Source organism: Schistocerca nitens, chromosome 2 (genome assembly GCF_023898315.1).
Source record: "Schistocerca nitens isolate TAMUIC-IGC-003100 chromosome 2, iqSchNite1.1, whole genome shotgun sequence".
Taxonomy (NCBI): Eukaryota; Metazoa; Arthropoda; class Insecta; order Orthoptera; family Acrididae; genus Schistocerca; species Schistocerca nitens.
Window position 1 is genome coordinate 759,370,780 of NC_064615.1, and position 23,611 is coordinate 759,394,390.

The 23,611-nt window shown below is 39.7% G+C and overlaps 1 protein-coding gene across 1 annotated transcript in view; it reads left to right on the forward strand.

The window, feature by feature from the left end:
- The window catches only part of LOC126235312 (EF-hand domain-containing protein 1-like), a 198,849-nt gene that overhangs the window by 146,745 nt on the left and 28,493 nt on the right, over window positions 1-23,611 (forward strand). The window contains exons 9-10 of the mRNA XM_049944034.1: window positions 3,786-3,902; window positions 3,992-4,214. Coding sequence (XP_049799991.1) covers window positions 3,786-3,902; window positions 3,992-4,214 — 340 coding nt within the window. The remainder of the gene's footprint in view (window positions 1-3,785; window positions 3,903-3,991; window positions 4,215-23,611) is intronic.

Genomic DNA, 23,611 nt, shown 5'->3' on the forward strand with positions numbered 1-23,611 from the left:
TATAAGCTGTCACTCAGTTGCAAATCTTCTACCAGATCCACATGTGAGCCCACACCATTTCCAATTTGTTTGTTTTCAGGCTATTTTACGTGTCTGTAATTGCACTCCAGAGTTTTTGTAATTCTTCTTGGCAATGTGTGGTATTACCCTTGAAGGTGATTGAACTATTCTGTAAACTTACAGTATCATTTACAAAATTTTGAAGTTTGGTTTCTAAAGAGTTAAGTGTATCTTAATGATGTAAGAGCTTGTTATGATCTAAACAGTCTACCTGTATATATTTATTGGAAATTTTGAGTTGTACTTTGTTGAACTTATCTCTAACATTATGCAAATATTGCTTAAACTCCTTATTTACCATTTTATGTACTTTATCAGGCCAATTTTCTGTGAGACTGTTAACATTTGTGTCAGTATCTGTTAACTTTATTGCCTGCTCTGTTATCTGAGCTTTGAAGTCTTATTTTATTGTTTCGGTTACCTAGTAATAATTTCTTATATAATATCCTGTTTTATATTAAACTCAATATCTACAATATCTTCTGTTGTAGTATTTATAGTATACAGTTTGTCTGCTAAGGTTTTAATACATTCCTCTGAGCTCTGTAAGGGCAAAGATAATGTTTCAAAATTTTTGATCAAAGTCTCAAATTTAGTGTTTAAAGTGGCAAACAATTTTTTGTTGTCATTATTTTCTGTCAATTTATCATTTAAATGTGCTGTTATGTGAGCACTAGTTTCTTCTAACTTATGATTACTGCTTTCCATTAACTGTTTATTATTATCAGCTGGTTGCTGCTTCAGCAACTTACACACACACACACACACACACACACACACACACACACACACACAGTATCTTGTCAGATGGTGGCTGCTTCTGACAATGATGGTGGTGTGCAGTCAGTGTCCGTAGACCGCAATTAGGTAGGTATGTGCCATGCCATCAGTGGTCGAAGATTGTCCCAGGTTGTTGCATTGAGCTGTATCTGTAGTGGCTGTGGGAGTGACAATTTTTGTCTCTCACAGATAAGATCTCCATTGAAAGTCTTCTTACTCAGTAATTTGAATGGGAAGTATCTCTTTTTTGTGTCAAATCACACTGTAATATTACTGATATTGGTTAGCAACTTCAATTTAAATTCACAACTAACTGCATAGCTCCACATCGTTGTTTGTTTCCTTTTTTCCCATAGCAACTCTGTCATCTTGGTATATGTGGTCTTTGTTTATTGGGCAAATTCTAAGTCATTAATGCCCTTCTTTTGCAATTTTTCTCTGAGAACACTGTCACCACATGTAGTGAAAAATATAAATATCCACTTGGGTTTTTGTCATGTTGGTTGGTTCAGTTTAGTTTGGTATTGCTTGGTACTATTTCACTTGCATTATTTACTGTACAGGGTGTGGTAGATAAGTAATGAGACTGGCCGCCGCGCGGCACCCTAGTCGCTCGCAGGGCGGTCTCCACCTGTACGTCACGTGGTGGGGGATCTGAGCTAACAATAGAACCGGTTCGCAGTCGCGTCGGAGCTCTGGTGCAGTGAGGGTCGAGCTTCGCGTATTACGTTGTTTGTGTGCCCGTGACACTTGTGAAAACGCTGAAGATGGATCGCTCGATAGAACAGCGGTATGCAATCAAATTTTGCTTTCGCTTGGGCAAAACTGCTTCGGAAACTTTTGCTATGATTACGGAGGCCTACAAAGAAGACTCCCTATCAAGAGCTCAAGTGTTCCGGTGGTTTAATGAATTTAAAAACGGGAGGGAATCCGTTGAAGACATGGAACGATCTGGACGTCCTTCAACGAGTCGTGTGGATGAAACGGTGGCCAAAGTGAAAGAACACCTGGACTCCGACCGTCGTTTAAGTCTCAAAATGATCGCGAATGAGGTCTCCGTGAATAAATTTACGGTTCACCAAATTGTTACGCAAGATTTGATGATGAGGAAAGTTTGCGCAAAATTGGTTCCCCGAGTGCTCACCGCCGAACAAAAGCAACAACAAGTGGACGTTTGCCGTGAGATGTTGAATGATTTGGAAAATAATCCACATTTTTTAGACAACGTAGTAACAGGCGACGAATCGTGGACATTCCAGTACGACCCGGAGACGAAAGCCCAGAGCTCGGAGTGGCACACACCGGCATCCCTGCGGCCGAAGAAAGCAAGAATGTCAAAGTCCCGCATCAAGACAATGCTGATTGTGTTTTTCGACAAGCGGGGGTTAATTCACAAAGAGTTTGTTCCTCAGGGGAAGACTGTCAATGCCGAATTCTACAAAGAAGTCCTTCAGCGATTGCACAGAGCCGTCAAACGGAAGCGACAGGACCTTGCTCAACGCTGGCGTCTCCACCACGACAACGCTCCGGAGCACACAGCGTTCCTCATGACCTCCTACTTGACCCGAATTGGAGTTGAAGTTTTGCCACAGCCACCATACAGCCCTGACTTGAGTCCTCCTGATTTCTTCCTATTTCCGAAGGTCAAAAGATGCCTGAAGGGTCATCGTTTCGACGATATTCCGAACATCCAACGTGCTGTCACGAAGGCACTAACTGGGATAACTCAAACGGACTACAGTGGGGCCTATGAAGCTTGGAAAACGCACTGGCAACGTTGTGTCGACGCCCAAGGCGAGTACTTTGAAGAATATTAACGTTTTGTACAAATTGGATCAATAAATTTGTTTTTCTAGACTGAGTCTCATTACTTATCTACCACACCCTGTATGTCACAATGTTCTTTTAAGGAATTACCTCTTTTTTTATCACTGTGTAGAATTTTGTAGACCAGCTATGCTGTGCCACACCTGTGCGGACTTCTCTGAAGCATCTCTGAAGCTGCGAGAAATTGCTGAAGCTTTCCAACTAACAACTTATACCAAATTATCAAATGATGACTGAACACATATGTTCACTTTAACCATCCATTACCAAATGTTTATTACATAACTGCATTTACAATTCAGACCATTGTCATGACACAAATGCATTCCTTCTCTATGAGAACTCAAACAAGAGCACTGCTGATCTAACAGTAGTACAAAAAGCTTCCTTACATTGCAATCAAAAAACATCATTTGTTTTTCTCCTTAGAGGTTCCATAATACCATTTATGTTGTGCACATCTGCTGGGTCAGTGGACTGCATACCATATGCTCAGCAAATAGTCAGCATTTTCCTTGCTTCTGTGCACTGCAGCTATATCGTTCCTTGTATGACCTCTGTGTAGGAACAAGTACTGTATGCACAGTAGGTCTGTCAATATTTGGTTTACTTAAACATCGTAAACATCTTTAGCTGATGTGACAGTTCTTCATATAGCAGAACAGGACCTAACCTGTGACACTACAAGAGCAATTGGTTGGGGAATGTTGCTAAGGAGGGGCAGGTTACTCATATTCTAGCTGAGGGGAACACCCATATTGTTAGGATATGAAAAAGATGAAGTGGAAGGCATCAGACTGAGTAGCAGGTCAAAGATAAGCAAAGTGATTACTCAGTTCTGTTTCTATCTGGATGAGTACAAGTGAGTACAATGTATCACCTTAAAAGACTCTTTTTTTGTAAATGCTTTTAGTTATGAAAGTGAAAGCTCAGCAGGCACTTTTTCACATTTCTGCTAGCCTAATGGAAATCCTACATTTCTCGAGTATGCTTTTCTTCCTCCAACTTCAACTTCAACTTCAACTTTATTTATAGCTCTCCTTTGTGATCTGTTTGCATAAACATACATAATTTTTTCATTACTTCTGTTGTTGGTATTACTACCATCGCATCTGCAGGTTTATCCTCCGCATCTTGGATTTGGGACCCCACAGGATTCACTGCAGTCTTGCCTGTCTCTTATGCCCAAGCCACCCAAGAAAGATATTTTGCGCTACATTCAGAATGCAAATAAGGTAATGCTGTGCCAGACAAACTTAATCATGTGTTTTTTCAGTGTGATATATTATTCAGAACAATTTGAAATATTCCCTTATACTTACAGGTTCTGCGATATACAGCTGAGATGGAATGGTCTCATCCAGAAGATGAAGGGCGAAAATTTCAAATTTCGTATTCATTGAGTGACTGTAAAATAACGATTTATGAACCACCTGTTAGAAATTCAGGAATTATTGGAGGGACCTTCCTGAGGGCCACTCTTGTGCCAAAGGATGGGGCCAGCCCCGATTTTCCTGAGTATTACACTCCTGCTGACTTCTATATTGGTAAGTGTTGTGATGTTTTTACCATTAATTGCAGGAAATACCTTTACAAGTTTGACTGTACAGTTAAATATCTTAAAACTGGGAAAATAATGTTGAAGTAGTGTACTAAAGTGTACTAGAATCACTATCAAATGATGTACAACATGGTTATACATGAACTGTTCTATTGTATGATGGAATTTACAGAGCTTCCACACTGTTACAATATCAAGAACATACAAGCCAGTCTCTGCTTTTTCTCCTCCAATCATCATCTCCCTGGTACATCAGAGAGGTTTTGACCTCCTAAGGCTCTCAATGTTCCCACAGAGCCCCTCCCAAGGAGTGCAGAGCACTATGGGTTGTGTTGACAGCAAGTCATGGGTGAGACCACTACACCAACCATGCCATGGCTGCTGCATGAGCAATATATGGTCAGACTGTTTCTTGTTGTGATGTGTGTTGGATGGCAGCCATATGATGGTGGTGAGTTTGTTTGAGGTCTACAGCATGTATAGGTATTCGTTGTCTACTGTAGAGGTGAGAGGGGCATGTTAGCAAACAGCAGATATGTTATATTGCACCAGGTGTTGAAGCATCTGTCTAATTTGGCTGCAACATGGTTTGGAGGTGATGTCCAATGTGGGTGACATCGGCGGTAGTTCCATAGATGGCTGCCTAGTTGGTGCTGGTACCAGTGCTGAGGTTGTGGACATTGGCGTAGTCTAGAATGAGATTTTCACTCTGCAGCGGAGTGTGCGCTGATATGAAACTTCCTGGCAGATTAAAACTGTGTGCCCGACCGAGATTCAAACTCGGGACCTTTGCCTTTCACGGGCAAGTGCTCTACCATCTGAGCTACCGAAGCACGACTCACGCCCGGTACTCACAGCTTTACTTCTGCCAGTACCTCGTCTCCTACCTTCCAAACTTTACAGAAGCTCTCCTGCGAACCTTACAGAACTAGCACTCCTGAAAGAAAGGATATTGCGGAGACATGGCTTAGCCACAGCATGAGGGATGTTTCCAGAATGAGATTTTCACTCTGCAGCGGAGTGTACGCTGATATGAAACTTCCTGGCAGATTAAAACTGTGTGCCCGACCGAGATTCAAACTCGGGACCTTTGCCTTTCGCGGGCAAGTGCTCTACCATCTGAGCTACCGAAGCACAACTCACGCCCGGTACTCACAGCTTTACTTCTGCCAGTACCTCGTCTCCTACCTTCCAAACTTTACAGAAGCTCTCCTGCGAACCTTACAGAACTAGCACTCCTGAAAGAAAGGATATTGCGGAGACATGGCTTAGCCACAGCCTGAGGGATGTTTCCAGAATGAGATTTTCACTCTGCAGCGGAGTGTACGCTGATATGAAACTTCCTGGCAGATTAAAACTGTGTGCCCGACCGAGACTCGAACTCGGGACCTTTGCCTTTCGCAGGCAAGTGCACTACCATCTGAGCTACCGAAGCACGACTCACACCCGGTACTCACAGCTTTACTTCTGCCAGTACCTCATCTCCTACCTTCCAAACTTTACAGAAGCAAGGTTCGCAGAGTGAAAATCTCATTCTGGAAACATCCCCCAGGCTGTGGCTAAGCCATGTCTCCGCAGTATCCTTTCTTTCAGGAGTGCTAGTTCTGCAAGGTTCGCAGGAGAGCTTCTATAAAGTTTGGAAGGTAGGAGACGAGGTACTGGCTGAAGTAAAGCTGTGAGTACCGGGCGTGAGTCGTGCTTCAGTAGCTCAGATGGTAGAGCACTTGCCCGCGAAAGGCAAAGGTCCCAAGTTCGAGTCTCGGTCGGGCACACAGTTTTAATCTGCCAGGAAGTTTCATTGGCGTAGTCTGTTCATGTGTGCTGGAAGCAGGTGACCATAGTCTGTGAGGGGTGCAAGCAACACTGTTGTTGGCTTGTTGCACACTAGTATGTTAAACATTGTTCACCATGGGACAGCACTTTGGAAGGCCCTGTTTATGCTGGCTGGAGGGCTGGACATATGCTATTGTCACAAATCATTATGAACTTACACTGGCAAAGGTCATGATGAACAAAAACTTTCAGCTGCATGTGTGTTGATGGTGGCAGAATGTACATATCCTGAATATGTGCGCAAACTCAGTCCACTAATATCGGCAGGTCATTGTCTGCCACATTGAATGTTGGCTGTGCAAAGTTCGTGGAAAGCAATAGCGTTTTGTCACACAGGATCTTGGCAAGTAACACATGGATATCATGTCTGTATGCTGATTGAATGTTGAGGAGCATCCATAGTAGTGCCTCTGACCAGAACCCACCACAGCATGTCAGAGCTGCCTACACATTCCTGTGTCAACCCTCGACCATCCTGTTGTTTTTGGTATGGTAAGGTGTGATATGCATGGAATTAATATTGCTCAGATGGCATAGGGTTGTGAAGAATCAAAGTGCCAGCCCTAATCTGTGTTGATCTGTTCTGGGATTCTGAAGTGCATGATCCACATTTCTATAAATGTGCACACTGCCACTTCCACTGTAATAACCCAGATTGGTACCACCTTGACCCTTCTTGATGTTCTGGTGATGGCCGAAAGCCTTCCAACCAAGGTCAATATGTTTGTGTTTGAAACATGCTTTGGATATCAGAAAGTGTCCAGCTGTGGCTGGGTGTGTTGAGCAGTCTTGCTTCATTGACTGGCTTTGTTCTTCTGATTTCTGGGTGGTTCAGGTTGTGTAGTTTGTGGAACATTTCCTGTAACATTCTGAGTGGCACAATGGGGCATATTCTGTTTTGGGAAAATGTCACACAGCAGTGTTAGCTATTGTGTTGGGTAAGGTTCGATGTTCAAATCAAAGTTTGGTCATTTATTTTATCATGAGTTTGTCGATGGAAGAGTCATTTGCTAGCTCTGCGGCCTTGTGTTCATAATTGTATTGCAACGAAATTGCACCAATCCAAGAGAGGTAATCTGTGATTATGTTGTCTACCCCATGAACATATGGGTGACTTGTGGGAGAAGATGTCACCATTGGGTATTCATAATGTGTCCCCTGCTGTGACATTATGATATGCAGCAGTCTATGGTTGTGGCACACAGGTGGCATGAGCCCAGTGAGAATTTTAAGCAGAGGTTTGAGACTATGTAGCACTGATTGTCAGACAACTGATTCATTGTGCACCCTAATTAGCATTCATTCCATGGGACAGGGTGGTTGCTGGTCAACAAAACTGATGTGCAACTCGTTGTGATGAAACAGAATGTGGATGCTCGTATCCAGAACACAACAAGGTAGGTCAAGTGATGTGGAACCAGCAGTTACATCATATTGTGTTAGACAATGACACATTAAATTGTTTGTGGGGGCACAATCCAGCTTGGGCTATTACAGAACTGTTACATAGCGTAACCCTGTCAATGGTGATCCACATTACACAATGGGATGCAATTTTTTGTAATCCAAGCACAGCATGGTAGACGTGAATGGTGAATTGGGTTGAATGGCAGGCTGACTCATTGCATTGTCCAAGTGAAAGTTATCCAGAGCCCTGTGTAATAAGCACATGGCGTGTGGTAAGGTGGCTGCCTATTATTTGTTTGGCACATCAGGTCATGTTTGTATGGAATGTGGTTACTTGTATCCAATACACAGCATGGAGGACGCTGATGGTGTGAGACGTACATGTGGTGTTTGTGTTTACTGTGGATTAAACTAATTTGAAGCACTATCTGTCAGTGCATTCACCTCTACCTCTAACAATAGGCCATTGTTGGGAGTTGTCATTGACATTTTTTCCTGTCCATGTGATCATTGTGGAGATTAACAACACTCTCGGTTTTTGCTATGTGACTAGCACAAAAATGACATTGTTCTTCATGCATTGTATACACATTTCTGAGTGTAATCCAGCACTGGTGTGGTGGTTGCTGTAGAATGTATCGGCCACATTGTTGTGATATGATCAGAGTGAATATTGTTAAATGGTGAAATCACATGTACAGAGAGCAGCACAGGTCACTAGTGCAGAAGTAGGGTACTAATATGTACTAGAACCGCCACCAAATGATGTACAACAAGGTTATGCATGAACTGTTTTATTGCATAGAGTAAATTTACAGAGCTTCCGCGTCATTACAATTTCAAGGACATACTGCTAGTTTCTGATCTTTCTCCCCCAAAGATACTCTCCCTGGGATGTCAGAGAGGTTTCAACCTCTTGAAGCTCTTGATGTTCCCATGATCCACTAGAATTCTTCATTTCTTAAAATTAACAAAGATCATTAAATAATTTATGTACGAGGGTTGGAACTTAAATAGTGGCAACTATTTATTCACAACCAATATAAAGAGTTACATGTTTGCACCTGTTACTGTCCTTCAAAGTAGTCATCAGCATTGTGTAGAACCCATTGCCAGCAATGTGAAAGGCGTAGTATATCATTAGCAGAGCCTGTTTTGTTGATAGTGTTAATGGAGCGGTCTAAAGTTATGGTGGTTCTTGTGTACGACTGTGATGGTGTTATCCTAACACATTACATTCCTCGACAGCAGACCGTCAGTCCACAGTATTACTGTTCATTTTTGGAGCATTACCTGCGACCAGCTTTGCGAAAGAAATGGCAACACTTTCTGCGCAACCCACCCATCATTTTGCATGACAATGCAGGGGTGCATACAGTGCAAGCTGTGGCTGCTCTGTTCGGTCAGTGGGACTGGAAAGTACTGTACCATCCACCATACTCCCTGGACTTAAGTCCTTGTGACTTTGATTTGATCCCGAAAATGAAGTAACCACTTCGTGGCATTCACTTCAGAACTGTTCCAGAGATTCGACAGGCAATAGACTGCTCCATTCGCACGAACAATAGAACAGGCTCTGCTAACAGTTTACTATGCCTTACACATCACTGGCAACAGGTTCCACATAACGCTGGTGACTACTTTGAAGGATAGTAACAGGTGCAAACATGTAACACTTTTGTATCGGTTGTGAATAAATAGTTGCCACTATTTAAGTTCCAACCCTTATATGTTAAATAATTAGTTAAAAACAAAATATGTCAGTAATCTCCTTCAGAAAGTAAAGTAGGACAGACTGCAGACATTAATCAGCTTCTGGCATCATTTTTGGAGCTAAAACAACTGCTGCTCCTTAGTGTTATTAAATGGTTGCTTAAAGGTCAGAAAATGGTGTCAGTGTATCACCTCTAAGTGGACCAAGCCTGGTAAAACACACTGCTGTTAAAACCAATCTTTCGGGTAGTGAAAGCTACACGTTTTCAAAAAATCTCTTATTTTTAGTGTAATATATATTGATTACATGAATATGTATTATAAAACAAAATTTATCTATGTGCCATAAGTATAGACCCTTGTCTATATGGATGTTGCTATGTGCCTATATATACATCTACTTTGACCACTGGGAAGTGCATGGTAGAGGATGCCTCCTATGGTATCACTTTGTAAGATTTATTCCTGTTCTGTTTATATATGGAGGATGGAAAGAATGATTGCTTAACCCTTATAATACCAAGTATTTTTTGTTACACTGAGTACCATTGGGGTCTTTAGTGACCCCAATGGAATTTATTTTTTATTAAGGATATTTTTAATAATGGTAGAATAAAATCACATTCTTTATTTTTTCCACAATCTAAAACATGATGTCAGTGACATTAAATTAAATTAAAATACATATTTTTTTAATTATTTATTTCTGTAAAATTTACAAACAATTCTCATGAAACTACAAACATTTTTGATTAAATTCCGAATTGACATTTATGACGCATTACACTTACAGCAATAAATTGCAGAGTGGTTTTTACACACAGAACATCCACATTTTGAACATTTATTGGTGAATTTTCTATTCTCAGACCTTTTACAAAACAGACACCTTCCTCTTTTTTTTTTTTGTCTGTACTGTTGATGGAAGTACTGGGGAAATAATTTTGTCTGGCTTTCTTCCGATGAGCTGCTTTCCTAATTCTATGAGAAATGCCCATCTCTTGTAGTTGGTCCTTTCTGCACAGTCTGGTGTAAGATGTAGCCATATGATAAATGCATTCAGTGCACTGATATCATTTATGTTGTAAAATAATACCATTGGCCACCTTCTTCTCATCCTCTTTGTAGTGTACGTTCTAACCAGCTTGTCCCTGGTATCTACTACTGATTTTGTTTTATTATAATCCAGAATGATTACTGGCTTGCATTCTTCACAATCTTCCACTTCCTTCCTTGAATGCATTGTACTGAGCAAAGTTACAAATTTTCCCTTTTTCGGACAATATGAAACAATCGAAGCATGCTCTTGGAATCCAAAAATAGATGAATACTTGACTCGACCTTTGGTCTGAGTGAAAGCTTGTGGTAGTTATCCTTTATTTTTTTTCAATTGTTGCTAAGAGTGTGAGATTGATTTTGAGAAGTTCTCTCGCCAAACTAAGGCTAGTGAAAAAATTGTCAGTTGTTACATTTCTGCCACTGTATTCTAGGGCTTTCACCATATCTAAAGCAAATCTCTTGCCTTGACCTTCTTCACGAGATTCATTTTCTTGTCGACCAGTGTAAACTTGGATATTGAGAATGTAAGACGTTGCACTATCACATACAGCCCATAATTTCAACCCATATTTTCCTGGTTTTGAAGGAATATATTGCCGAAATGGACATCTACCACAAAATGCCACAAGGTGCTCATCAATTTTTACGTTGCTGTGAGGAACATATGCTTCTTGAAATGTGTGTACCCTCATTTCAAATATGTCTCTAATGGGTGTCAACTTGTCAGGAGCACGGTTGTGACGTCTCACGTCTGTGTCATCAATTCAGATGCACCTTGAAATATGCGTAAAGCGACTGCTACCCATTGCTTCACTAAAAATGGGTCTACCATCCTCTTTGTACCACAAATGTGTAACTGCTTCATTATGGGCCTTGTAAGCACCTGCTAGGATCAAGACACCGATAAGGCACTTCAGTTCAATGGCATCTACTGGTTTCCATTTACTACTGTAAACAAGACTACCCTCTTTTTTAGTCAACTTTAGAATTACATCAACAATGTTCCTCCTAAGAAACAACTGAAAAGCTTATTCTACGGCGTCTACATTTCTCACTGCGAATTTTGTTGGACCTGGCTTTGCTCGCATTATGTTCCATCTCTCTTCTCTTCCACAAGCTCTTCTCAACACATGTTTGTGCCATGATTCTTCTTTGTTTTTAGACCTACAAAAATAGAAAGTGTACTTACATATAACAGTCAGAAATATGTGCTACTTCCTGTTCAGGCTGGACATCTGTACTGTCCAAATCTTCTTCTGAACTTCTGTCTGATTGAGGAATATTCTGTTCTAAGACGTCAATTTCTCCATCGCTGCATGAGACATCAGAAACTATATCGCTGATATCACTATTTGATTCTCCAGATAGAGGATTATCCTGCAGTAATATTTCAAGCACTTCATCTTCGGAAAGGTGATGAGACATTTTCCACGAAATGCAACACACACAATAGTAGTCTCCACTTATATGGAACAAATAACTGTCGGCTTATAAGGTATTGGCAACAATCACACGTTACAACAATATTTACAAGAATAAAACAAGGGAAATACAGCAACAGTTACGGGTTCAATTCAGCATTATTGGGTAATAATTCCGCAAGAGAGAAATGGGGTCGTATTTAACCCCAATGGTATTCAGTGGTTCTCTCTTGATTTTCTGCAAAATTAAATATTTTCAAAAAATTATATTAATATATTACGAACCCATTACTTAATTCAGGAAAAGTCCGAATTTTTCATAATTTTTAGGAATAGGAAACAAGGTATATTTTACAGAAAATTACGGCCTGGTGTCATTATAGACCCCACGGTATTAGGAGGGTTAAATGCCACTGTGAATGCTGTAATTAGTCAAATCTTGTTTTTGTCATCTATATGGAAACAATTCATAGGGTGCTGTAGTATTTTCTTAGACACCTCACTTAATATTGGATCTTAAAACTTAGTAAGTAGGCTTCTGCAGAATAGCTGACATCTGTATTAAAGTGTTAGCCAGTTCAAGATTTTCTTTGATGCTCTCTTGTAGGTCAAACACCTGTCACCATTCATGTTGTCCTTTTTTTGTATATGTCAGTAGCCCCTATCAGTTTTCTGTTTTCTTTGATATGGGTTGCACACACATGAACAATTTTCTATCACAGGTTTCATGAATATTTTGTAGGTAAGTTCCTTTGTAGACTGATTGCTTGAGTGCAGGATGAGTTAATTCTGTTCATAAGTAGCCGAAAATTATTTTTCTTACTGTCAAGCAATTGGATTCTGCTATGAATGGGTGTATTTTGTCAAATGCTGAGAGTCATATACCAGAGATACCAAATGCATGTGCTATCCTCTCCAATAGATATTTTTGTGCAAGGTGACTTTCTAATGTAGCTTTTTGCCACCAGAAGTGCCATGTCACGTAACTCAGTTTGAATCTTATGACTGTTAGATATAGTGCTTGGACAGTCTGTGTAGTAGCAATCACAGAGTCAAGAAGATATGCCTGTAGCTGTAGCAGGTTATCTAATACACAGTAATTTAGTTAAGTTTGTGTTTTTCATGTATTTCTGCAAAGCAGTGAATTTTACCTGTGTATTTCAGTGTGTAGCCTGGTGTTTACTAATTTACTCTAGGTCGGTTATTTTTCATAAATTTAAATGTGTTAGCTTTGTGTGAGATGACTGTATGGAGACTAGAAGTAGCATAGCAGCAGAACTTAGACAGTGACTTCTTGGATGAGTGGTACATTACTTGCAATATAGACAAAAGTTTGTTGAATATGGGTAAGGACCTGCACCTGTTGTGTACAGACACAGAGGGCAATGTCTTCTGTCCGTAAACAGCTGGTAGCTGTGTTGGTGACAGTCAACAGGATTCATGCTGCCCTGGGCTACAGTGGCATTGGGGCACCTGAGACAAATGCTTTAGCACATCTGGAGTCTAGAACACCACATGGAATCCCTGCTGTCACTGCACCATCCAATTCACACATCCCTGCAAGTCAAAATTTGTACAGTGGTGTTGGATGAGTGGTAACATTGGGGGAATTTGTGGGAAGAAGGTGAAAGTGGGTAATGGCCATAAGGCTGCCCCCTAAGCCTCAAAAACAGGTTTGAGGTATTGCCTACTGTTGAAAGAACATGTGAGCCAGCATGAGATGCCATGCCTATTGGGACTATGGCCTATCTTCCTGAGAGGTCCAGATGAGTGCATAAGGTTGGATTGCTTGTCATTACATGCTCCAATACTAGGCAAGTGATGGAGATCCTCAAGCAAATAGAAGTAAGATTGACAAACTAGGCCAGTGTCCTCTCTGTTTGGTGGCTGGGGGGGTTTCATCCACGATGAGGAGGAGGCTCTGCTGGCATCGATTGAGTGTACTGGGTGCATCCAGCTACAATTCGTGGCCCATGGTAGCAAGAATGATGCCCGACACCTGTTTTAAGAGACTATCCTTGGTTCCTAAAGATGGCTGGCCTACTTGGCGAAGGCAGCCAGACTCATTCATGTGATGGAAAGTAAAGCTATCATTCCAAGAATGAATTGCAGCCCTCTAGTTTGGAGCTGAATGGAAGATGATTCCGTGATGACCTGGCATGTGTGTTTCTTGACCTTCCCTTTCTCCACAGAAATGTAGCCACTCCTGCCACCTCCCCCCAAAATCTCTAGTGCACACTACACACAGGAAGGAGCTACCAGGGTAGTGGAGTATGTGTGGTGTACTCATGTGGGTTTTTTAGGATAAAGAAATCCCTTCACAGGCCTGTAAAGCTGTGTCCTTAGTCCTAACATGGTAGCATTTGGCATAGCAGATCAGAAGATCAGAGAAAGAAAATGTTAATGTAGTGTTAATTAATTGCAGGGGCATCTATGGAATGGTCCTGGAACTAGTCTCACTTATAAACAATAATCATGCCAACTAAGGACAGAAAGCTTATGTCAGTAGCAATGAAATTCTAAAGTCTGACTGGCCTGTATATCATGAAGACAGGTTGAATGCCAGTGGTGAAGGCATAGTCATAGCAATAAAAAATACAATAATATCTAGTGAGACTGGTACAGATTCAGAATTGAAAATAATTTTGGTGATGATAAGTGTAAAGGTGGGTCACATATGGTCATCAGATACTTTTGCAGAACCCTGCCTCAGAAGCACTAATGATGGAACATGTGAGGGAATCTTGGAGAATATTTCACATAAATTCCTTAAGCATTTTATTATTTTAGGTGGAAATTTTAACATAACAGCTATAGCCTGGGAGATTCGAGTGATTAGGACTGGCAGTAGGCAGAGAATTGAGTGAAATTGTTGTTTGTGCTATACCCAAAACCAACTTGTGAAGATAACATTTTAGACCTGTTGGAGACAACAGACCCGAACTTATTGATGTAGTTAGTGTAGAACAGGGTATCAGTGATCATAATGTTGTTACACCAGCACTGACTGTGGCTTTAAATGGGAATACAAAGAAAGGCAGGAAGATCTTTCTGTTTAGCAAGAGCAACAAGAGACATTTCAGATTACATGACATGTACAGCTTTGATAATGTTGAGCATCAATGGACAAAGTTCAAGAGCATCACACAATATCCTGTAGACAGGTAAGTGTAAAAACTCTGAGGAATTAAAAATATTCTCCATGATTCTATAACCATCTAAGGTAGCTGCTATGAAAGCAAAGAGAGCTTTGCTGCAAATTTAAACACAGCCAAAGCCCCACAGACGAACAAACACTAAACTAAGTCAGAATTAACAAACGAGGGCTATGCATGAAATATTCAATGATTTCAAAAGTAAAATTCTATCTACCAACTTGATAGGACATCCTAAGACTTCTGTGGTCATATGGAAATTAGTAAATGAATTGACACCATCTATCCAGACCCCTGTGACCATAACAGCACTGAAATACTAAGTCTTTTTTCAAAACTGGTTCACAGAGGAAGATCACACTGTAATCCATGCTTTAAATCATTACACAAATGTTGAAATGACATATTGAAATAAATGACCATGGGATGAAAAAACAACTGAAATAGCCCAATAAAGGAAAGGCCACTGGACCTGACAGGGGATCAGTATGATACAGATCTTCTTCTATTAGCAGTGTACCATAGGTTGTTGGAGGAACAAAGCATTTCTAATGTTTGGGAAAAAGCATAAGTCATTCCTGTTTTCAAACTGAGACACAAAACTATAGGCTTATATCTCTGACACCATGATGTTGGAATTTGAAACATGTTTTATGGTTGTGTGCTATGACATTTTTGGAGACCAAATATCTCCTCTGTAGGTATCAACATAGGTTCCAGAAACAATGATTGTGTGAAATCCAGCTCACACTGATCGTCCATGAGATTAGGAAGCAGTGTATATCGCATTCCTTGAGTTCCAAAAGACATTCAGTAAAGTTCCATACTACCACCTAACGAACAAAAAACCAACTGTGAAGAGTTTCTAGCAAACAAAACATGGCATCTCATTCTGAATGAAGAGATATCTTGAGACATAAAAGTAACTTTAGGTGTGCCACAAGGGAGTGTTACAGGAGCATTACTTTATATACATAGTAGACAACGTCAGAAATTCCATGAGGCTTTTAACAGATGGTGCTGTTGTAAGAGAAGTTGCAATGCTAGAAAATCATTGCAGGAAGACCTGCAGAGGATTGACACATGGTGTAGAGAATGGTAATTGACCCTTGGTTATTTGATTACATGATTGCAGAATTATCACTGGAAGCAGTCACTTCCATAAAATATCTAAGAATTTGCATATGGAGCAATTTGAAGTGGAATGACCACATAAATTAATTGCGCATTAGGCAGATGCCTGTCTGAGATTCATTGGAAGACTCCTGAGGAAATGCAGTCCATCAACAAAGGAAGTAACATACAGAACTCTTTGTTCAGCCAATACTTGAATATTGAGTTGACTAAGCATCTCTGCGAGACTTTCATGCTTACTATATAAACCTATAATGAAACATGTTTTTCTGTGGATTGTCTCTATTTCCTCTATCAATTCTATCTGGTGTAAATCCCAGACTGGTGAGCAATATTCAAGTAATAGTCAAACAATAGTTTTGAAAACTATCTCCTATATGGGTTGACTACATGTCCTCAGGATTCTTCCAATGGAACTCAGTCTTGCATCTGCCTCACCTGAGCTTAGATTTATATCAGCATTCCACTTTAAATTGTTCTGTACACATTCTCCTTTGTGTTTTATGGAGAAGACTGCTTTCAATGATTGTTTGTCAGTTGCATAACAACACAATAATGGGTCTTCCTGCCTATTTATGAACAATATGTTATTACATTTCCTTATCTTGAGGGTCAATTCCCAATCCCTAAATCCAGTGTTAATGAACTGAAAATCTTCTTGCAATTTTCTAGTGCTGTGACTTCTCCATAGGCAACAGCATCATTCATGATAACTCTCATGATGCTTCTGATATCATTTACTGTATTATTTAAATATACTGTGAAAAACAATGGTCTTATAACACTCCCTTGGGACACACCCAAAGTTACATTTTGACATTTTATGCATGAAGATTACTGGCTGTTAAGAATGATATGTTCTGTTCTGTTTGCCAGAAACTCTTCAATCCATTCACTCAGGTGGTCTGACATTCCGCATGCTTATTTTTTTCATTAGGCAGCAGTGCAGAATTGTACCAAATTTCTTCCAGAAGACAAGGACACAGCATCAACCTGGGCAATGGTATCTACTTGTTTTTATATTTCATGGATGAACAGAATGAGCTGGGTTTCATATGATTATTGTTTATAGCATCCATTTTCATTCCTGTGGAGGAGATTTCTGGTCTCGAGAAATGTTATAATATGCAACCATAAAACATGTTCCAAAATTCTACAACAGACTGACTTTAGAGATATAGTACTATAGTCTTGTAAATCTGTTCAGCAATGCTCATTAAAAATAGGAATGACCACACTTTTTTCCAGCCAACCTGCTATCTACATTACACTGTTGCCAGGAGAGGAACAAGTTCTTTAACATACTCCATTTAAAAACATGTTGATATCCTGTCAGCTCCAATGCCCTTTCCTTTATTGGACAGTCTCCATTTTTTTCCTTCCCTTGGCCACTGTTTCTGATATTTTTCACTCTGACATCTTTGTAATGATTTACAGAAGGAACTACAGGGTAATCCTTTTCACACACACACACACAGTAATGCAAATGCAACTCACACACACTGAGTGTGGTTTCAGTTGCCTGAGACTGTAGTCATGTGTGTGAGTGTGCAGTCTTTGCTTTCATAGCAGCTTTCTAACAAGCCTGTCAAACCACAGCTGGTCTTTCCACTACATGGCAACTTTGCTTGGCACATACATGTGTAAGGCACATTGTACTGTTGAACAATACTCAAATTTTGTCCATTGTTGGCCATAATTGCCAGTCCTGGAGATGAAATTTTCATGTTTGCCTCTCTGTTATTCTGAAATCTGTTTCTTGTTACTCTTGATGCATGTGAATATCTCCCTACCTTTCTTTACATTCTTATTTACAGCTCTTGGAATGGCCTTACAATCACTGATTTCCTTGTTCTACACTGAGTCAAAAAGTTCGGGCCTGTTGGTTACCAGGAGAGCTAATATGTTGCCTTTGTAAGTCAGTTCTCAGATTAGCTCCTCAAAGTACATTCAGATCTGAAATAATTTCACCAGATTCCCTGTTCCTATTACCCACATTAATCACTTCACACTTCCGGTCTATAGGTGTTAAGTTGAAATGTTCACTCAATACTGTTATTTAACCAGGAGTTATACGGAAAATATTCTCCAGTTTTCCCCTCAATATGGTGCCCCTACTGTTCAAGATGCATGGTGTGGTGTGTATAAAAGCCTCAGATGATCAAGTTTTATCCACCTTTCATGCTAATCCTCGCATAAATTATTTCACATTCAGAACCTGTACTAAGCTCACTAGACCAAATGGCAGATATTTATTTCCTGTTCCTCTATCAACATGTGCCTACAATGTATGATACAGTACTAAGTGAGAGCCTCTTTGATATTCTATGTCATCTCCCCCCTGGTTTCCTCCCAGTGAAGCCACTTACAGCACTAAGTAGTAAGTTCCATTGCTTATTATACTATGACAGCTCTCATATGGCCATGTGGCCAGTATCCACTCTCATATTCTGACCAGAGATTCATGATCCTACTACTGTTCTCCATTGACCATCGGGTAAATGTTGACTAGCTGGGATGTGTGAACTGGAAGGTGCTGCAACATCAGGGATCGTAGGTGACACTATAGGCTATATAGGTACCAAAGCATTTATTTTGGGTGCCCCAGTGCCACTGCAGACTAGGGCAACAGCCTGAAGCTTGTCAACCCTGATTAACACAACTTCCAGCTGCTTATAGACAGTGGCATTCCCTTGCCATTGTGTACACAACAATTGCATTCCTAACCATTTTAATCAACTTTTGTCTCCACAAGGAGTCAGTGGGTGCAGTCTAGGCTCTACAGCTATTTGACGTCTGGTTTTTATTATTCTCCAAACCAATCTCACACTATACAGATACTCTACAGTTCACACAAAAATTTAGAATAACTGAGCATACTTTAGTAAACATAGTAAAATACACAGATACAATTCATTTCTTTGCACAAGCAAGTGACAAACAAACTAAATTAAGTCTTGTGTATAAACAGAAACTGCTACTGCATCTGGAACTTCACAGCTACGCCTACACTCACAATCAGCAGCATTATCCCCACAGCTGAACCAAGGGGCATCTGGTTCTGAGCTGAGCAGAATGTTAAAACCAGAGACTTCACAGGTTCTGCAAGAAGCCAGACTGTGACTTAAAAGACTTATGCTGTAGGATTGGGAATTGAATAATTGCATGGTCTCCATAAATGGGTCAGGGACCCCACACATCATAGGCTGCTATCCAGGTGGCTGACAGTACATGCCATGCACACAAGGCCTTTTCTAGTTTAGACATTTCTCTGTCCATTGCAGATAATAATAGCTGTCAGAGAAAGACCTAAGGTTGTGACCCCCACTCCTAAGCATCAACTGCCAAAATCATCATAACAAAATCACAAAGTGTGAAGCACTCCTACAAAGCAATGGAAATGAGATGATACTAGATACATAAAGCAAAGTAAAATGTGTTATTTATTTTATTTTATTTATTTATTTATCTCTTGTTCCGGTGATCCATGTTGTGACAGTATCACAGGATATGGAATGTGTCAATTTTACAAGCTTTTGGCCAGAATTTATGGTAATACATAAAACAAAACAAAAAACAGTAAACAGTAACTTAGGTCCCACTACAAAAATACATTTTAGAGAGAGATAAAGATTACAAAATAATAAGTGTTACAGAGAAATAAATATTGCAAAATATATGTTTGCAATAAAAATATTCAGTATTACAAATACAAATTTGGGCATACATTTGCAATTTACAATACAAGAGATGTTAAACACTGTAGTTCAGGAACTCTTCTAATGTATAAAATGATCCTTGCAATAGGAACTGCCTTAAGGTTTTTTTAAACAGGAGATCATCATCTACCAAACACTTAATTCTTGAAGGGAGGGCATTAAAAATCTTACAGCCACTGAAATGGACTCCTTTCTGCACCATACTTAGATTTGGCTGTTCATAGTGGATATCATGTTTCTTTCTAGTATTGTGACTGTGATATGCACTATTCAGCTTAAAGATGGATTTTCTTTCCTTATGAAGCACATCAATGAGAATATATATTGCGCAGTGGATGTAAGTATTTCAAGCTTCTTAAAAAGATTCCTGCATGTGGCTCTAGGATGGACTCCACACATGATCTTTATGGCTTTTTTTTGTACACACAGTACTTTTTTAGCCAGTGGCTGATTTCCCCAAAATATAATTCCAAATGCCATAATTGCATGAAAGTAACCATAATACGCTGACTTCGTGGTTTCCATATTTCTATAAGAAGAAACAATGCACAATGCATATGTTGCTGAACTTAGTCTTTTGCACAGATCCACGATGTGGTTGGACCAATTCAGTTTGCTATCAATATGCAAGCCTAGGTATTTTGAGGAATCTACCCTGGTTATTGTCTGCTCACCTACCTTTACAAATATTTCCTCATCTTTGGATGTTTTGTGGAACTGAATGTAGTTTGTTTTACAGTAATTTAAAATAAGACCATTAATGCTGAACTAGTTCACCATTTCATTTAAAACCTTATTTGCCATTACCTCATGCTTATCTTCCGAATTATCAATAAGTAGTGTAGTGTCATCCGTGAAAATGGTGAATCTACAATATTCCGTAGAGAGAGGAAGATTATTTATAAATATAATAAAAAGTAGGGGGCCCAGAACTGAGCCCTGCGGCACTCCACATGTAATGGTACCCCATTCTGAAGATATTGGGACACCATCTTGACTATCTACTACAACTTTTTGTTTTCTGTTTGACAGATATGAGTTGAGCCATTTCCCTGCTGCACCACTTATACCGAGATGTGCAGCTTTTTGTAAAAGAATTTGGTGATTTACACAGTCAAATGCTTTTGTTAGGTCACAAAATATGCCAATCACTTTCAGTTTTTTGTTGATAGATTCCAAGAGTTTGCCAGTAAATGCAAATATTGCATCTTCTGTTGACAAACCTTTCTGAAACCCAAACTGACTTTTGCTGAAGCTATTGTGTTCACTGAGATGCTTAACTATCCTGGCATGTATTAGTTTCTCTAAAAGTTTTGAAAAGCTTGTCAGTAGTTAGCAGTATCCGTCTTATCCCCCTTCTTATACAGCGGTTTTACAACTGCATACTTAAGCCTCTCAGAAGAGAGATTTTTGGTATGAATTTAAGAATATATCAAATGGATAGGTTAATAGGAAGTGGAGATAGAAATTGAAACTGCATGTGAGACTGTTTGGGCAAGACTCCTTGTCAAGGGTAGGCTTAGGCATGTAATTGTGTCTTTCTATCAACCACAGGACTCAAGCCCAGATCTAACCAAAAACTTTAGAGACAACTTTGATTTACTAGTACATATGTTTCACAGCCATACGGTCATCGCTGTGGAAGACTAATTATCCAACTATCGATAGAGATAATTACAGCTTAGTAAATGGTGGGCATCAGAAGACATCCTGCAAAACATAGAATAACACCTTATCTGGAAACTACCTAGAACACACAATTTGGAAGTCTACTGATGATGAAAATTTAGTAGACCTATTGGTAACAAAGAGACTTGATCTATCTGGAGATGTCAATACTGAAACTTGTCTCAGTGACCATGATGCAATTGTAGCAACATTGATTACTAAAGTACTTAGGGCAACTAAAACACATAGGAAGATTTATGCCTTCAGTAGGCTAGATGAAGAAACATTTATATCATATACCAAAGAGGAACTCAAAAAATTAACCTCTAGACTGGAGCATGTTGAGGAATGGTGGCTCAAGTTTAAAAGAATATTCGACCAAGCACAGGATATGTAGGTTCCTAGCAGAAATGTTCATGATTGGAGAGACACTCTACAATATACAACCACTGTAAAAAAAACTTTTTTTCTAATATAATAATAATTTCTGTGGCTCAGAGGCTTGGTGCAAGTCTTTCAACTGGACACCACTTAGTGGCTTACGTGTCCCTAACTACTCAAGTTACCCAGCTGTAAGAAGATGACCTACAGTTTAACATGGAAACTGAACCACATATAATTTCTTGTTAATCTCCAAATCACTGAGTGGTGAATGCTAAGTTAAAAGGCAGAGTGAAAAATGTGTTATGGAATGAGGATTCGATCCCACGATCCTTCAAGACATGCTTTACTAGACCACCAGGCATGACATTTTTAAGAAACAGTGGCATCTTCTTACCAGGTGCAAAAACAAAGCATACGGCTAGAGATAGAGAGATGCAGAAGGAAGGTGACATGTGAAGTCTTCAACAATTACCACAGCAGAATGTCACTGAAAAATCTCTTACAAAACCCAAAGAAATTCTAGTCACATGTAAATGCAGTCTGTGGCACCAAAGTTAGTGCCCAGGCACTTGTGAACAGCACAGGAACTGAAGTTGAGTGTAACAAAGCAAAGGCAGAAATGCCGAACACAAATGTTGCTCTACTAAGAAAGATACAAAAGTACTGGCCCAGTTTACTTCACATACCACTGCAAAGATCAGTGTCATAGTTATCAGTGCACATGCTGCATCTAAGTTTCAGTTGCAGATCCGTTGACCAAAGAACTGTGCCCACTGATATCATATCCACAAAACTATTGGTACCATCCAGTCTCACTGCCATTGTCTGTCGGTGTATGCAAGAACATATTCTGAGCTAAAACATAATAAGGTATCTCAAACAAAATGACTTGAGGGATTGTGCCTCTACCAATCTTCCTGCATTTAGCTACAATTTTCTGGTGTTGTGACTTCTTTGCAAACAACAGCATCCCCTACAAACAGTCTCATGGAGGGTAACTATATTGTAACACTCCCTTGGGGTGCACCCAAAGTTACTTCTATATCTGTAAATTTCTCTCCATTTAGAATGTTGTGCTGTATTCTGATTACGAGGGACTCTACAATCCAGTCACAAATCTGGTCTGATATTCCACATGCTCACATTTTGTTTATTAGACTACAGCACATAACGGTACCAAATACCCTAAGAAAATCAGAGAACACCATCAGCCTGAGCAACATATCTTGTTGATGAACAGAGGGAGCAGCACTTCACTCAATACCTGTTTCTGTAATGCATGTTGATTCCTACAGGGATTTTGGTCTCCAGAAAGTTACTACTACATGAGCATAAAATGTGTTCTAAAATTCTACACATAATGACATCAGGGATCTGAGCTTCTTGTCATGATCCGTGCATTTTTCCAATCACTAAGAATGCTTTGTTCCTCTGGTGATTTACAGCAGACAACTTTTAGGAGAGGTGCATATTCTTCTGCAAAATAGAAGGTTTGATCTAAAAGTGACAGAAATTTTTGTTTTTCCCAAAGGGTCTTTATTTATTCATCAACATCAACTTTGTCATCTTCAGATATAATACACTTGTTTTAGTTTTTTTTCCAATCTTGAAAGCTCTTCTGGAACTCACTTTTCATTGTAGTGTTCATCTCCTTCAGTGATTCTGTTTTTATCTCATCAATCCTGGCAAAACAATGTCCTTTCATGGGTCTTTTCAGCCTATGGAATAGAAAGAACTTGCAGTGGGCCTGTTGGCAAATAAATTGGTGGAGACACCGTAATGATTTTGTTTTTTTCCAAAAAAATCATGAACAAGCATTATTGTGATGCAGCTTCTGTGGGTGGTTTTAACACAGCTCTGGTTGTTTTCTTTCGGCTGCTTCTCCCAAAC